Source organism: Anser anser (genome assembly GCF_964211835.1).
Source record: "Anser anser genome assembly, chromosome: 15".
Classification (NCBI taxonomy): domain Eukaryota; kingdom Metazoa; phylum Chordata; class Aves; order Anseriformes; family Anatidae; genus Anser; species Anser anser.
Genome location: NC_139736.1, coordinates 4,643,319 through 4,661,693, shown reverse-complemented (window position 1 = coordinate 4,661,693; position 18,375 = coordinate 4,643,319). Strand labels below are relative to the sequence as shown.

The 18,375-nt window shown below is 36.1% G+C and overlaps 1 protein-coding gene across 8 annotated transcripts in view; it reads left to right on the top strand.

Moving 5' to 3' along the window:
- The window catches only part of SDK1 (sidekick cell adhesion molecule 1), a 395,409-nt gene that overhangs the window by 38,785 nt on the left and 338,249 nt on the right, over positions 1–18,375 (top strand). Inside the window, exon 1 of one of the 8 annotated variants that reach the window (XM_083799702.1) lies at positions 11,080–11,146. The exons of the other annotated variants lie outside the window; for them this stretch is intronic. Coding sequence (XP_083655828.1) covers positions 11,095–11,146 — 52 coding nt within the window. The 5' untranslated portion in view covers positions 11,080–11,094. Of the gene's footprint in view, positions 1–11,079; positions 11,147–18,375 lie in introns of those variants that run through there. 8 annotated transcript variants of the gene reach the window in all.

Genomic DNA, 18,375 nt, shown 5'->3' with positions numbered 1-18,375 from the left:
CCCTAGCTGTTTCTCCCAACTCTCATTCCTTTCCATTAGTTCAGTAGAAGACAGGCATAAACTCTCAAGTGCAGAATTTCATTAAGCTTGTTTGTGCCAAGTAGAAGCTCAACACCTTGGTAGAACACGTGCAAACATCATCGGTCAACAAGGAATTGCAAACACAATGATGTATCCTGAGTTCTATGAACTGTAGTATCTCGCCTCGTTTAGGAGTTGAGTGCTGCTGGTCTTTAAACCTAAAGTAAAATGAAGCTGTGTAGCCAAAAAGAATAATGTTAGACGTCATTTGATTTGCCAGGGTTGTAAGATTTGATTCAAGCCCTGTTGTACTGTATGAATCTGATTACTTGAAGGTGACACCAAATACGTGATATTTTGCTACATGTGAGTGTCATTTAGTCTTATGTTGGTATAACTTAACTGATTTGAGGACATCAATTTTTATCTAAAGGTGCAAGAAAGGGGGGGAAATGTTTGAGTTTAGTACAATCACACTAAAACTATTAAACATTTTTATAGAATTTAGTGATTATGGATTCATAGGAGTATAAAGTTGCTGATTTCTACCTGCTGGCATTGTACTTTGTATTCTAAGGTAATAAGGAAATAGGCTTTCTGCCTTAACATTCTTTACATTTATGAATATATATATAAATGAATGAATTTTAGTGGCCTCTACAAGGACAGTGAAGAGGCTATGATAGCATTGATCCGGGGACCTCAGAGCTTTATGGAAATGTTATTTGATGGTATGCGATTAAAACACAGACCTTAGGGCTAGAGTTTGTGGGAGGTGAAGTCAAGTTTCAAAGACATAAGAGCTTGCTTAAAATATACAATCAGTACTTTTTGTGAACTTAGCACTCATTTTTCCTTGCTTGTAGTCCAAACTCAATAATATGATGAAAAAAATATTGTTGAACGTATCATTGAATTATTGCTGCTCACGATTTATTGACACTCAAAACGGCATCTATAAGTCTTCATCTGAAGACTACAGTTCTTTATATAAAATAGAAATTTCTTATTTTTTTTATATATAGTTTGCATATTTTAAATCTCTTACTCTTGAGAGAGTGGGTAAATTTTTTTTGACTCACGCAAAGAGTCATTGCTGCTTGATAAGTTTTCTACATGATAGTATGCTGAAAACATCAGTCAAAATCATGGTGTTGTAGATGTCAGTAATATATGAATTATGCATTATATTGTTAAGTGGACAAGTGCAAAAGGCAGAAAAAATGGTGAGGATCAGATCTGGTTATATTTATAGCACAAAGAAAATGGAAACTCTGAAATGAGCAGATGTAGGCAAACTGAAAGGTCACAGGATAAACTTAAGTTCAGAAATATATTGCCTCTCAGCAAAACATTTCATGGAGCGTTTACTGAAATAGCTTTATTTCAAATTGAACAATGAAATTTTTATTAGCTACTAACTCTATCATGCTAATTAGTAACTCCTTACTGGTAAAGTGATTCCCTAAGTCAGTCTGTCAGTTTGCACTGCCTACTTAATGAATGATCCTTAGAAGTACATCAGATTAAAGTGTTGGTTTTAAGTACTTAAAAAATACATGCTCTTTACATGTTTTTTCAGATTTTGAAAAATCTGAGGCCAATATACCTCATGCACTTCAATCTTAACTTTTAGATCAACAAAATAACTAATAAAACAGTCTTCAACCTTTCTGTTAGTAAGTCTTATTTTGGGGCTCAAAAATCAACATAAAACTTAGTGAAAATTAATCATACTGTTTGACCAACTAAAAAACTGATGACCAGAAAGCTGGAGAATGCAACTTAATTTTTTTTGCATAAATGCTATAAACACAATACCCTTTTATATTCCAGAAAATAAGGTGTCTGTAGTAAATCATTGACCCTCGTATTCCCAGGCAAATATCTGTGTAGTTGATACTTCAATTTTAATTATAGTAACACAGTAATTTTTCTCTTACTATTATTTTAGTAGTACCCCAATGATTTTCTTATTCCTGTAAGGGGGGGAGAGTGAAGGCTTTTATGATTGAGTCTTTTTCTTTTATTTTTTTAAATTAAAAGAAAAGATGAATAGGTAGCAAACTAACAGAAAGGGCAGCGGAAAAATTCACAAGAGACTTCCTGTCTCTCCAGTCTTTCAATGTAAACTTATTGATTTTTCTCAAGTTTGCATCTTCTGCTAGAGAGCCAGATGTCATCTTTACATAATTATGTATGCATCTTCTAATTTATTTCTGGAAACAATGTTAACTACAAGATTTAGTTCTTCAGCTTTACTATATGATGTACTAAATTATATATTCATAGAGATATTAAATTTAGATGAATGCTTTCTCTGGCTTCCTTTACCCTTGTTTAGACATATTGACTGCTCTAGGGCCTTGAAGGTACTTGATTCAGCTTTGGAGCAAGTACTAATTTTCAGAAAACAAACTGACAGGTAAGCATAAAATTAATTTTCTGTATTAATTGCAGAGGGTCAAAGTCTTGCTGATATAAATATAGCATTATGCAGGATCAGGATTCCTCGGCTTATCCTGCTTTTTTTCTTCCTGGAATTGTGTTGCTTTCATTCCCCCAGACAAATATCTATACATTTATCTGTTTTATATATTTTTGGGAGAAAGTATGCATACATGCACACATATATTTACACGTGTATCTCTCTTGTATTTGCGTGGTATTTCTGGATACAGCTACTGCTTGGTAGTCAGTTTGCTGCCTGCCAGACAATCCCAGCACATCAGCTGTGCTCGTTGGAAAAGCCGTTGGATATCACTGGACTCCTTGTGCAGCTTCAGTATTTCCTGTGTGGGAAGTCTGATATTTTGGGAACTTTTATGGATGACCTCTGCCTGTATTTGAGTCTTGCATATTAAGCAAGTTCAGAATTTCTGGGAAGCTTTGAAATGACTACGAACGGGCTGTACAGCGAATGTCTGCATCGTTCCGCCTGGAAGACTCTGTGGGGCTTAACGGAGCTGGCCGTGATATATCTATAAGTATACGGCCCGCATACTTTACATCTGAAATTGTTAGTGGAGGTGAAACATTACTGCTAGTCAAGGAAGACTTCCGTAGAGATACAGTACAACTGTATTAACTATGAACCAGTGCTTCTATGGAAATGTTGGCTTAAACCTTTAGTTAAATGGATAGTTGTAATAATGCACTGCATGAACACTGAAGTTGTTTTTAGGGAAAGGATTTCAGTTTTGTTCCATAGTTTAGGCAGTGAACCCTGATTTATTGCTCATCTATAAGGCTCACTTTTGTTAGTATTCATGCCTAATGGTCTTAATCAACAGCAATGTAAAATTGTGTATGGTATGCATTGCAGCAGGCTTGGCAACATTGCTGTTTTCTGAAGTCAAAGGCTTTAGCACAGGTTGTTCTGCGTTATTGTAACTTTGCCTTTTCTTGGAGTATTTGTTTATAATTGTTTACATTACATATTAATATGTGTTTTAAAGAATGGCGCTTGCGTTATCAAGATGTAATAATTACAAAAGACATAGTTAGACATGTACATAATAAAATATGTGAATACCTTTGTAGAGTTTGGTACCATATAAGCCTTCCAGATATTAAAATATAATGCTTCATTTTTCCTGCTTTCGTAGCAAATTCTAATATTATGCAAATTGGGTTTTGGTACTCAAATATTGTCTGAAAATGTCAATCTGCTCTTGAACATATGATTGATAAACATTAGTGCGATAACACAGTTGTTTTTGCTTGAGATGAGTATAGCCATAGGAGGAAGAATGATAAATGGTAAAAGATGAGGTATCTTTAAGAAATCTTCCTTTCTAGTACTCCTTCATTCACTGACATGAACGAAGTTTTTTGTCTGTGGGAAATGAGGATACATTTTTAGCAACAGGAGTAAATGGGAAAAATAGTGACTTCTTAAAAACTATCTGGAGGGAAAATAAAATACCAAGAGTTTCAAATGTGTAGAATTTTTTGGATGTATTTTAATCAGTAGTTTTACCCGAAGTTGAGTTAATCAGTAACATTGCTTTATGATATTACCATTCCATTCTGTTTACTCCTATGCTTCCTCACCTTGTCCCTCTAGACGTGTGCCTATAGCTATTTCTGGGAGCGTGCTCTGAACTGAATCAGGGAGCTGATTTGTTTTAATCAAACTCTTCTCCCCCCCTTGGATTACTTCCTGTCATTCCCAATGCAGCCATAGCAGCAGTTGTGAAGGGCAGGATGGGGACAAGTAGAGTAGGAGGAATGGAAAATCCTTAAGTCAGCATTGTTACTGAGGAAAAGGTATGTGGAACCTTACCCTTATTTTAAATATCCCAAGTTCTTTTGGTAATTGCAGGCTCGGTAAGCTAACTCACAAGTCAGCAGCACATATAATGTTTTAAAAAAAAAAAAAAAGGAATAAAAAGGAATTATCGACTAAAAAGATTAACAACAGTTTTTTCACACTCATTCTGGGCAAAGGCAAAAACCAGGAGTGTAGGGCAGTATTTAACAAGAAATGAATATTCTTTTTGATTGTGGCAGTGATTTTAAAAAACAGTGACCAAAAAAAAAACCAAACCAAAACAGTGGCTTAAACTAGTTTTCCCTCATGATTTTTATGGAGATTCACAGTAAATAAAACAATTTGAACATCGTGAAAGCTATTAGATCAGTGGTCTCTAAGCTAACATATGAGCAAAATCTCTTGTCGTAATTAAGTATTGTTTAGCTGTGATTTAAATGAGCAGCATTGGGCATAACACTGACTACATTGTTAATACCTTTAAAACTAGAGTGCTTTCAGTACCTTAGCATGCCTATGCCTTCTGTACCTGCATTGCCTAAAAGTCAAATCCAATATTAATTTGAGAGGTAGAAAAGCCAAAATTAAAAATTTACCAGAATTGACATTGATGATATGAATTTTTTAAGTTTCTTCCTGAAGTAATGTTGAATGCTGTATTGAAAGAAATTACCAGGAAGTTATCAAGCTGTGACAAAGGCTGTAAAGGTCATACATGAGAATACGATTATATTTCCTCAAATGAAACAAGAATATTCCATGTGAAGGCAAAGTATAAAGCACTTTTTTTTCCATATGGAGATGCTTTATGATGACAATTCTGATTTCTAATGGAATCCTAAAGGAATCAGATGTATTAATTTTTGTGTGGTGTTTAAATATAAATGTTAGAAGGTTTGCAATTTAGATCTATAAAAATTCAGTGGATTATGCTGGAATGTTCCAAGAAATGTAAAATAAATGTGACTGGTGTCTTGGAATCCTAATTTTTCCCTTAAAAGCTGCACTTTAATACAAAGTATTTTCACAATGCGTGGAGAAGACTGAGGACATCTATCAGCAATGCACTTTCTGGAAAGGCTTTTTACCTTAGAAAAAATACGTTCAGGGTGCTAATCAATAACTTAGCAGAATTTTGACTTGTAGTATTTGGAATGTTTATGCAAAGCCTAGCTTAGAGTGGCTTGGTGACTGTTCTTAGTTTGCTACGTACTGATGACCCAACTCAATTAGAGCTATTATAGGCCATACAGAGAAAGAAATTGGGATTCTGTAACTGAGGACTCCTGCCTGTAAATCACTCCTTCCTGCCTCACTGAAGATGCCTTCATAACTAGATCATTTGTGGTTACAGCTTTGAAATAGCAAATTGAATGGTAAAACCCAAAAATAGGACAGGAAAAGTGACAGTGTTCATGGGACAGCTGGGTTTTCTATAGACTCAGAAGGACAATTGCCCAGTTCGTGGTATTATTTAAACTTGTACTTAAGATCAGCTTTGGAATTAATAGAGTAGCTGAAGGTACATAAACCTTCCAAATTAGTCCCTGCTTCCCTTTTCCTTGCCCTTCAGCAGTGTTCCTACTGTAGCATTGTGGCTACTTTTCAGTTTCACAGCCCTACGTGTTTGAGGAAGCAAACTGCTATATGAGAACTTCTGGAGTGTATGTGGTACCCCAGATAGTCCTGTACTGAAGGCTCGTTCCTGTCGTGTGCCCATGACAGTATGTACAATGCTGAGCTTGTGCTGGGACTGTCTAGTGGTGCTTGTGTCCCAGTGAAATCAACTGGACTTAAACATTTTGTTAAAAGCTTTGTTAAACAAATGGACTTAATAATGTATTGAAGTATGCAAGTGATCCTGTCTTCTGCATCTGTAAAAATGGGTCTAAAAAGAGCTCCTTGGAATTTTATAGTATATTTTTTGGTGCCTAATTATTTTTTGCTTTATGCTTTCACAGTGTGGTAAAATCTCATCTGTGGCTGGAAGTTGTACACGTGATGACGTTAGTTACAGAAATAATGAGGAAAATGGATCTCCTCGGATACAGAAAGCAAGCTCTGTTTGTATTTATATCTCTCAGTGACTCACTAAACTGCTTAAATACTTGTTTTTAATAAATTTATTTTGAATCATTAAAACTATTATTTCTAATGAACAATTTATAAATTCTCTTAATTTTCATAGAAAATTGAATTGAGTCTAGAACACTAGTATAAGTGAGGTAAATAGTCAGCTATTCTTTGCTTGTTTTGTCAAAGAATTAGTGTCTGCTGCTTTGTACCTTTGTGAAGTAGGTGAAGAACAGTACTATCAGCTTGTAGACTTTTTTTAATGATTTCACTTACATATACTTCACATAACTGAAAATAGCCACCTAATACGCAAGTCAGTGGAAAATTCACTGTTATCCCAGTGCAGCTTCAGTGTAAACTTCAGTACGTACTTAATTATGGAGTCACATAATATTTGCCATCAGATCCATTTGTCAACTCCATTTGCTATCTGAAGTTACAAATGTCAGAAATTTGTACATGTCATCAATTCATTTGTCATAGTTGTTGTATGTTAACATTAAAATCAAGTTAGTTAATGTTGACATCTAAATTGCCATCTTTAGGTTTCAGAGTCAATAACAGATTTCAACTAATTTCATACTGATCTGAGATGTTGTGTCAGAGTGGTGCAGCTATAAGGAAGTCAACTGTGGTTTAGGTTTGGTTCGCTTGTTGGTTGTCTTTAAGAAGCAATCATGATGCAATCACAAAACTATAAAACAAAGGTTTCACAAGTCTGACAGTTTATGCTGAAACTAAGGATAAGAAAGCTCTTGAGATTACATACAACATGAAGTGAGTTCTGATTTAAAAAAGGGAAAAGTGAAGGGGAAGAAATGAAACAATCATTTTACTTACAGCTGGCTATTGTACACATAGTAGATTGTTACTGGTTACATAGTGAGCGTGTGTTCATTTACGTAGGTTATGTAAACAAGAAAGCTGACAGCTACAGTTGCGTGTTTCTTAAATTTTAAACACAATTTTAAGATTATTACCTGGTCATTTCTTTTATTGATGTCTCGGTACAAGATATTTCAATTATAATTTAGGGTATCACAAAAACCACTTTGAATAATAATGCTTTGAACAAAAATTATATTCCTCAAACAAGGAACAGTAAAGCAAACTTAGTGACTTGTATCCATATAATACTTAATGAGCTTTACTAAATTAAAAAAAATGCTCTTTATAGTTTGTTTTTTTTTTCTGTTCTTCGTAGTTAAAGTAATAAGTATGAAACTGGAAGAAAAGTACTGAAATAGTAAGAAACTGAAAGGTGGTTTTGCAGGCTAAAAAATACATTTATCTCTTTGTCAGGGTTATTACATGAATGGGATCAATAACTGCAATATCAACAACTGCACATCCAGTAAGTGGTCTGAATTTAACCAATAACAGTGTCTGAATCCCTTCAATATTGATGTAATTATCACTATTTTTTAAAATCAGAAACAAATGTAAAAGCTATGCTGGAATTTTAAAAGAAAAAAGTTTGGCATGGCGAACTTGCTAGTCTTGTTTTTCAAGTGTAAAAAAAAATTGCTTTCAGCTTGACTGTTCAAGAATGTACAGAGAAATCAATAGATTTATTGTACTGTACCTTTCTCAGGAGTAATGAGGTCAAGAGTTTGCAGAACAACATGGTTTTGGTTTGTGTTTATATTCTGAATGTAATTCTACTGAAGTAATTATTTATATAATGTTCTTCAGAATTCCTGGAAATAAATGTCTTCTGGAGGTGGTGCTGGTGGGGAACCAAAAAACTACAAAATGACTGATGCACTGGAAAACATGTGTATGGAAACCTGAAGTTGTTAAAAAATGCATTACACTTTATTTATGTTTATGAAACGTAAACATAAACTTACGAAGTTACTGTGAATTTTATCTTCTGCTGGAAGTCCAAATATGCTTTTATCTGATCACTGAGCCCTTCATGCAGTTCATAGAGCACATTCATGCTATTATCCAGTGCTGGATAATTCCTGTATTATAGAAGAGAAGTGGGGGGGCCAATTTCAGATATCACCAGTATGGTATAGAGCTCTACTTCTGAGAGCAGCTGCTGGCTGGCTCTGCTACTTCTTCATCCAGTTGTCTTGGCTGCTGATGGACCCACAGTGATTTAGAATGGATGTGGGACCCATGTGGGTGTAATCCTATTTGTACCCAAGCTGATCTTGCTGCTGCTCCTCCTTATATACTACACTTTTTAACTTTTTATGAGTGGTGAAAACACTACAAAAAAAGATGTGTGAAGCGTGGTCTGCAAAGTACTTGCTAATATTAGAGGAGAGCATGCCAATCATCTCATTCCAATTAGTTTTTTTAATATTTCTGTTTCTTAATGTGTGTGCTACCATTCAAGAGGTTTGTTATTGATCCTGCAGTGTTGTATAGTCTGGGAGAGCTGTCAAAAAGGATGATGCTTGGCTTGTGGTTTTTTTAATAATTTATTTTTTTTAAATAAGCTGTAAGTTGTTGTAGTACGGGGCCCTTAAGTGGGAATTCCGTTCTATATGTCTGTCAAGGCCTGTCTCAGCTAGCAGTGCAGAAGAGTAGATCAGACAGCTTGGGGGGGGGGATAGGGGGAGGAACAAATTTAAAATTGTTGCTACGTGCAGCCAATCTATAACTTTGTTAGGGAGAACCTTTGTTACTCTTTATTTTGTTTTAGTCACACCAGTTCCCTCAAACATGCCTACATGCCATCTCAACTTCCACAAGCAACTATAAAGAGAGATAAACAGTCCGTGGGTAATCCCAACTTCTGTTCTTAACTGTGCTGTGTTGGTATAGGATTCTGCTGAATACACGCAGCTAACTCTGAGCAAGACAGGCAGCCACCATTCCCCAGGCTGTCTGGGAGATCAATGGCAATTAGACATGCCCTTTTTTATAGAGCAGGACAGCTTCGTTCTACTGCAGTGACATTGCTCCTACTGTCTCACTGTGGTATGTTGGTCTCTGTGGAAGCAAATTCATTTTATATATAACTTCATTTATGTGTGTATATATATGATTTTTACATATTCCATAGCAGTGAAGTAGGACTCATGCAGTGCTGTGGCAGGAGGAGGGGAAGGAGAACGTGGACGAGGTACTGGTCAGATAGCCATGTCCAAATGAATTGAATAGGCTATAAAGAACTATTAACATTTGAATGGAGTTATCTAGGAAATACAGTTACCAGACACTAGCTTTTAGCAATTATCAGCCAACAGAGGGAATTCACGTGAATTGGCTGTGCCTCAACTTGGGGCAGGGAGGGGGGGACTGATATGTCAAAATCCTGTTAAATACTTGACATTCCAAGGACAAGTACAGTAAAAGAAATAAAAATCTAGGACAGCGTGCAAGGGAGGGCAGTACTGCTAATGTACATGTGCAGTGTAGAGTTCAGTTTTCCTTTCTGTAAGAACACTAAAATTCTGCATTTTAGTGGGCAGATCAACATGGGTTTGTATGGAAAATGTCTGGAGATAGGTGAATCTTTAGTCAGAATTCAGATTCTGTTGGGCTGGTTGGAAGAGCCAGGAGGGGCAAAAACAGGTGGAGACAAGAACTTCACGATGCACAGCCCTGAGCCCTCTTGCAGAAAGAAATCATTTGGGCATAGGTTCCCTGTGTCATGTCGTCCCCTCCTCACTGTGGTAGAATAGAGAGATCTATCATCTGGTGAGGGAAATTAAAGGTGAAAAAGGTAAAATGAAGCGTTGCATGCCTTCCTGCGTCTTCATACTTGTGCTAGGAGAATGTTAGCTTATATCTAATTAGAAGTTAACATAGCAATAATTTTGTAGGGCAAGTGTGTGCTTGCAATGAGATATCGCAGGAAGGAAATGACAAGTGCAGGAGAGCATAAATCAACCTATAGCTGAAATCTGTCTCGTCTTTCAAAACCGTACAAATGCTTTTTAAGAAATTTTAACTCTAAAGCAGTTCTTTGGTTTTCAGATTTTCTGAGGATATTTGTAGCTTTGGAAGCCATGAATTGGTTCAAAAGTCATTCAAGATCTTTAAATTTGTGAAAGGTAGGAGCTTAATGATATTACATGTAGTTGACCTGCTTAAAGTTGAGGATTAGTAGTTGACTGAAGTCAGCTGAGCAATTGCTCTGCAATGATCGGGTGAACAGAGGAGACCTGGCACGTTCATAACAGAAAAGGCATTGGTAATGGAAAAATTGTCTTTATTCAATCTGAAGTTTTAAGTTATACTCAGTGAATATCGTAGCGTTTTTTATCAATTGTTTCTGTATGAAGTCTGTGACTTTTTAACTCCGAGGTTGTACATTGAGTTGACTTTCTGAACTTAATTTTAATCAAAAAGAACTAAAAATGGCTAGCTAGGACAGTATTAACTTTTTTGTTTGAGTTGCCAGGATGGGGGTGCTAAAGGGCATCACAGTGCAGATGGTTTCAATACCTTTGTGATCTTCTCAGGTTTTAATTTGGATCACAATAGTTCCTGTTAAGGCATTTTTTGGATGCAGCTTAAATTCTTTGTTCCTAGAAGAACACAGGAACGGTTCACTATTTTAGTGTCTTTCAGTTTTATTACAAGTCTTGACAACCTGGTATCTATCTTGTACTGGCTTAGGCTTGTTTAAAATTATAGGTCTACTTGATTTGAGAGTACATTTTATCTTTTACACTACTAATTATGTGGGATGAGAATGTGTAAGGTTGGAGTACCTTTACAGTTAATGTTACAATATCTTTTCTTCATCTCCTATGAAGAAGTTCATGCCATTCCTTTGGCTTAAAAGCAATAGCAATGAAAAAGGTGAGTTTCTAGAAGAACTTGTCAAGATTAACTATACTAAACACTTTGTTTTCTTACTCATGTACTGTTGTTTTATAATCGTAATTGGAGAGACTAGACCAAGGTCATTTGATTTAAAAAATAGCGGTTTTCTTTTATGCTTTTCCACTCTGTTTCATATTCACTAATGAACTCTTCAAGTAAGCTGATAAGATCCTAAAGCCTGGAAGGCATTTAGCACTTCCACCCCACCCCGCCATTCTTTTTTTTTTTTTTTTTGGTCTGTGCTAAATTAGTAAATACGTTGTTCTGTGCCAGAGAGCAGAAACTATTTTTCCAAACATGTGGAAGAACTACAGTTCTGGCTGACTTTTTTGCAATGTGGCTTCATCTGATTTTTTACCTGAAACTAGCAGAAGGTTCTCCATGCAAATTATGTTTGGCACAGATTTAGGGTTGTGGATGCCAAGATTACTGATGAAGCGGATGGAGAGCTACTTTTATGTCATCATTACACAGAACTGTGCATTAATGTTAATGGTAGTCTACTGCAAATGTTTTTGAGGACATGGGTTGAATTTCACTTAAAAATGATATCCTGTTCAAGTTGAAAAAAGCAATATGTCTGTGAAAATATCTTAGGAAAACTCATCGTCTGAGAATCGTTATTGCTGTGTGTTATAGCAATGATTGGTTTGTTGATTTGGGTCTTATGTTTGTTTTGAGCCTACCAGAAAACCTAAAAACTTTTTTCCTCTAAAATACTACTTCCTTTTTCTTTAAGGAAGAAAACTAGGTTGGACCCCAAGGTCCCACTTTAATATTAATGTAAATGGTAAAGCCAGTTTAAAATAAATGAATTGCTTTTCTCATTGTTACTGGGCAACATTGTTATGGTGTAACATTGTTACACCATAATCCCAACAACCATGCTGTAAAAGAAAATTCTTGTTTAAAATGATTCCTGTCCTTCTGTTCAGAAGGAAGACATGGGTAATTCTATTACTTAGCAATCATAGGTAAATCCCTTTTTGTTTATAAGCGTGAGCTAACCTTCAGTGGACTGTGGAAGTAATAAACTGATGGGGGGGAAGTGTTTCGACTAGAACTAGAGATTAATGATGGAAGTGAAAATTAAGTTAGGATTCTTAGTTTTATGTCTCTAGTTGGACTCTTGGTCTCTAGGCTTCTGCACCATTCTGGTGTGTTTCTAATACCTAGTATGATGCACGTTACCAACAGAATTAATAGAGAAAGGTATGAGAACTTTCAGTTTTCACAGACGATGTGCTAGCATGGTTTGCTTTTATATAGGAGGCTCTGAAAGGAACCTCACACTTAGTGTTGCACAGTGTATTTTATGTGAATTTTTGGTTGGTTGGATGGCTTACTCACCGTATTGGGAAAGCATTGCCAGGAACAACGAAAATGTCACGTAGGTTGTTCTAGAAATCACGTTAGAGGTTGCCATTATGACTAAGAGCACGAAATAGGGGCATTTTAAAGTATTCCTGTATATAATGCTAGTGCATTCTCCCAAGTCAGTAGATTCCCCCGAGTATTCTCAAGCATACATAAATTTAGGCTTGTGTAGTGTGTCACTGTGCTTGGGTGTAGGCTTCTCCCCTGCAGCCTGCCAGCCTTGCTTCCCCCAGCTGTTAAACCGAAATGTCAAGCAGCTGAACATACCTTGTTGGGCACAGGGAATGTGTTACTTAGGTAAAAAAATTTGAGATGGGGGATGACTGATTTTTCTTTCTGCTGTGAAAGTGTCAGAAAGTTAATGATGGCTGACTTGTGAGATAAATTAAGGTGATAGTCAAGTGCAGATAAACAGGCATACTATAGAAATCTCTAGAAAATCAGTTTTCTGTATAATTATGAATTGATCTCAAGTGGTCCGTGCACTTGTAGTCCTTGTTAAGAAAAATCTTAAGGTAATTCTTTGTCCTCAGATTCAGTTTAGAGGGGTGTTAGAACTTGGTCACGGAAGTTAACTTTTTTTTTCCATTTAGCTTTCCATTGAATTTCATTATGGTTGCATGATTTGCTGCTTAAAGCGTTGAATTAGAGCCTAGATGGGAATAAATAGCAACAACCTGAAATGGTTCATTTCTCTTCAAAATAAAGGAAGCTTGAAATAATGATGGGAGGACTCTGATTGCTCTGAAGCTGTGTAGCTGCCTAAAATCTCAGAATCAGTATAAAAACTTGTTGGTGTAAATACCACCTGCATCATGGCAGCTTTCACGCAGGCTGTGTGTGGCAGCTAAGGAAAATCATGTATAAAGTGAAAAACAATGTTTTTGAAGTCTAGCGTGCTGCATCTGACAGCTGCTTCAGCATCGTCTCCAGAATGCTGTAACTTGTGGCTGAGCCTGTGCGCTGGCCAGAAGATTTTTACTGGGTCCCACGCCAGTGTTCCAGTTTGCTGGACACCCCTGGGACCAGCGAATCTGACCAGTTATGTTTAATATGCCATACCATTTAAAAAAAACAACAGCAGAAAATTTCCTGACAGTTGCTGTTGTCCTCGTGGACTGATGTATTTTTTATGGTCTCTAACAATCTCATGAAAAGATGAAATTATTTAAGCTCTGTGCTGTCATATGGATCAAACACCCTCCTTTTCCAAGCAAATGAAACAGCTGTCTGTAGCCTCCTTGGGAAGCTTAGTTCTTGGGGTACTTCAGACATGCCACATACCCAGTAGAAAAATATCATCCTGAGGAAACTGACAGTGCCGATGCATGATCTTTGATCCTTTTTCTCTAACCACTACAAGATGTTCTGTTAAAGCATATGTTTATTTTTTGCAGAGCCAGGTGTTCCACATGCCATTGTTACTTGTTTTTTTCTGGTTGTATTCCAGAGATAATGCCACCCATTTCTTAAAAATAGGATGTTTCTAATCTCTGATTTTAAGTTTGTTTTTGTTGTTTTTCTCTCAAAAGCATCTTTCATACTCCTCTCTTCATATCCTCTTTCTTTCTGGAAAATGGGATACTTCAGGAAATTTGTGTTTGAGGGAGATCATGGCAGAGGAGATGGTTAGGTTCAGATAAAAGGCATACTGGCAGATGGTCTGGCAGTGCTATAACTCATTGTCACTTCATTTACACAAAGGATGCTTGTTTGAGACTCTACTTAGCAGAATAAAAATTGAAAAAGGAAGTTGCCTAATACTTTCCTGCCTTCCAAGCAGTGTGCAATACTCATTTCTTCTCTGATGAAGTTTTTGTCTCTTTTGTAGAAAGAAACTCCCTTCTCAAGTCTTGGTTTGCTTTTGCCACAAATGCTCCTGGCAGTTTGCAGTCTCTGGCTCACTTTGAATTCCAGCCAACATCCTTTAACATTTCAGTGTTACTTGCTTTCTTGCAAATTTGAAAGATAAATGTATCAGACCTGTAACTTTTTTCCGCTTTAGTTGTATTTACGTGATGCTTTTAATATTTCCATTTTGTTTGTGGAAATTGTTTTTGCAACTGGTTGTTTGTAAATTGCAATGAATTCTGGGGTGTAAGATGACTGAGGAAAGTAATGACAATAACTTACCCAACTTTTTTTCTTTTTAGTTCAGTGTTTTTGCTGGAACTTTAACAGATGCCATACTGAGATCAGATGTATTTTTTTTTTTGATTTCCAGTAGGGAAAATATATCTGGATAGATAGAAAAAAAAATCCTCTCCTTTTTTCCTAAAGCCTAGGGTAAGAGGAAAATTCCAATGGCACAGATGAGATGCTTAAAACTAGAAACACAGAAATCCTGTCTCTTTTTTGTTTAAACTGTATTTTTCATATTTCTGTGAGTTTTCAGTGTTGGAAGTATCATATAAAGAAAATGGTTCAACTGGCAAGAAATTTCAGTTCCATTTTTGCAAGGAAATGAAAAAGGAGTTTAAATTCACATCTAATAAGTTACTAATGCATTATTGTTTTTCGCAATTGTACAGGTTTTAGTTGAGAGATTATTACAGGCAAAACAAAAAAAGTCCTTTGTAGAACTTGCATTTATTTTAAAACAATGCTTGTTTAATGTTGTTAGTATAGGCTGGAAGGCAGTCAAAAGCATGGTGGTGTTCTTCCTCTCCCTGACTAACTTTGTTGCAGTTAATGCAACTAATCTTATCTCACATAAACTACTTGTTTTCAAGGTTATGAAATTTGTTATTGGTAGGATCTGGTAGTGTATGTTTGCTTGAAGTAATAATCAGTTTTCATGCTTCAGGACAACGGCACCGTTTTGGCATCATTGAACCTGAAATGGTTTAAATCAGTGTACTTTTACTTTCATGTTAGCATTTATCAAGTAATTTTCTATTTGTTTATAAGGAAAAACTTTTTGCTTTTAGTGAAAAACTTTTGGCTTTAGTGAAAGTACTCTGAATACCATTTGAGGTTTTACATCTTGTTTTATAGTACAGTGATTTCATTTTGAAATGAATTTGTTTTTGTGTGTGGGCAACTCCTATATACAGGATAACCTATATTGTATTTTCTGTTGTTTCATGGTTGTTTTCATAGAAGGTCTAAAACGTGACTATTGTGATGACTACTTTAAAATTAGGTGGTAAGTGGTGTTCGAGTGTTTTGGGGGATGTGGCTTTCAGAAAGTTAGTAGGAATTCTTAAGTGAGTTGATAACTTAGACTTTGAGAACAAAGCTTTAGTAACACGGTCAGTGCCATAACTGAGTTACGGTGATCACACGTGGACAATGTGCAGCACTGGTTAATGCCAGGTGTGGTGCACCTTGTGTTCACCTTGGTGTTGTAACTTCCCTACAATCTCACAGCACCAGTGCTGTAACGCTTCTATTTATACCCAGCTGGGCTAGCTCAGAACCATATTTAAGGTTCTGACTTCCCCGGAAGGCTGTATTATTTGGTGACTTATTAACATGGGCAAAGGGATATAATCTATCCACTTTCTGTTGTGGGTTAGCATTGCACATGATTCCAAGTTCTCAGCAACAAATCCACAGACTAGCTTTTTGTTTTTTATCTTTACATTCTTCGGTGCTGTTTATGGCGCTGATATTCAGAAAGTCTCCTGATGTTTGAAGATGTGACTTTTATACATAATCAAATAAAAATTGGCTTCTAAAATTCCTATCAGAGAAGAAATAGAGTAGAACTGACCTATTTATATTTAATCATAATAATCTAAAAGATCACCTGAGTAATATTGCTTTAAATTACTGTTGTGGCATGTGCTGAGTGTTCTGAATACAAACAGGGATCTGAGGGGCAGTCGGCATACCGGGTGTTTGTCAGCAAGGCTTTCTGCAGCCTACAGCCTGCTGTTTAGGAATGGGTGGCTCTTAGCTGTCAGTGATAGCTGTGTACAGCAGCATTGTTAACTGCTGAATGATTTCTGTCGGTCACCTTTCTTGTCATGTCCCCAGTCCAGTTCATGCCTTTCCTGCCTCAGAAGTGTGCTGTGCAATCCGCTCCTGAGGAACCAACCGTCACTGCCTGAGGAAGAATATGAAAATACTGGTGCTGTCCCTAGTCTCTTTCATTAGCCTTCATTACAGAAATATACCTCTGTGTGCTGAAGGAAACTTTTTAGCTTACTAATAAGCTTATGTTGTTTATTCGCAAAATTTAAGGCCTTTGATTTTGAACATATTGAGTCATTTATAACGGTTATCATGTCTAATCCCTCTCTAGCACTTCACAGAATTTTTTGAATGTGCACCATGTTAATCCACTGCAAATGTATGCGTGTGGTAGCAAATACTGTGGCTTCTGAAGAATAATGTTATTGCCTGCTGAGTAAAAGAGGAACAAAGTTGAAAATTTTGAAGTCAAATATTCTTTGTTATTAGTGTACTTAATCCCTTACTAAATTCCCCATTTTAGAAGAAAAATTATCCCTACAGGATCACCGTTTGAGGGCAGTACATATGAGATGTATATCAGAGGTATAACGATTCTGAGATTTACTTCCAAATTACTGAAAAATAAGTTACTGCGATCAATACAAAATTTTTAGTATGCTGTTCACAGAAGAACTCTGTGTATGTAATGATGATAGTCAAGATTGACGCAGTTGTTCATGGTAGAGCAGAACATGATTAAACCATGGGGTCTAGGCCTCTTTCCATCTCCTCCTCCAAGATACATGAAGCTACCTCAAGATATTTGTTTTCTGTTACAGAATCATTTGGTTTTTCAACCTAGAGCCAAGAACACCATGATAAGTAAGAGTTCATTAGCCCAAATTTCAACCCAAATACAATTTTATTTAAGAAAAAAAATAAAAATCATATGCTGCACTTTCCTGGAAGTGATATAATATCTAATAAATATTTCATAATCTGTGTTCAGAAATACCCTGATACCGTAACCATATGTCTGTGGGCAGAGGATTATGTTTATAAAAAGTCTAGAAGTTTATATACAATTTGATTTGATCTTTAAGATCCGATTTTGGATGGAAAAACTTCATAGTTACCAGCAAGATAGGAAAACACTTGAGAGTGCAGAATTATATCCTTCTGAAACAGATATATTGTGAAGCAGCACATCTATTGAATCTTGTTCTTGGATTAGCTGAAAAAGCAGTGGAGTAGTATGGGAATGTAGAAGTCAAAATCGGCCTAATAATTCATGATGCAGCAATAACATCAAACATAGGTATGTAAATGAGAATAGGCCAAGTTCCTGAGATTGCATGAGTTGTGGTATACATTATTAAGGCAGAAAAGGATAGAAATAGGAAAGGCAAATACAAATGTACATTTTTGGCTCTTGTTAATATATCAAAACAGCTTCAGCTTAGTTTGCAGAGGTTATTTTTGTGCTTATAAAGCTAGAAAGATTTATTTTTGAAATGAAAGCTTTAGAATCTGTAGAAAATACTTCATCTTTCAAACTGTAATTTTGGGGTCAAGTCATGAATTTGGGGCATGAAAATACTTGCTAGCAGGTGTAATTCTCATACAAGCAATCCTACTTTAATTCTGCTCTGACTATCGCTGTCATTCATAGTTGGAATTGATGTACATTTCTACCTTGTCAAAAATAGATGTGTATAGTTTCACTTTTTTTCTCGGAATAGCTGATCTGGTTTTCTGAAAATAATGCTGATTGTTGTTAATCAACTTGTCAGAACTGAATAGTTTTCATCTTTATCAAAGTGAACAAAATTGGGACACTAAATAAGTCTGTGCAGAACTAGGACACTCTGTTTGGAGACATAGCTCCAGACACTGTAGAGGATTTTTTTGACAGATAAGCTGTG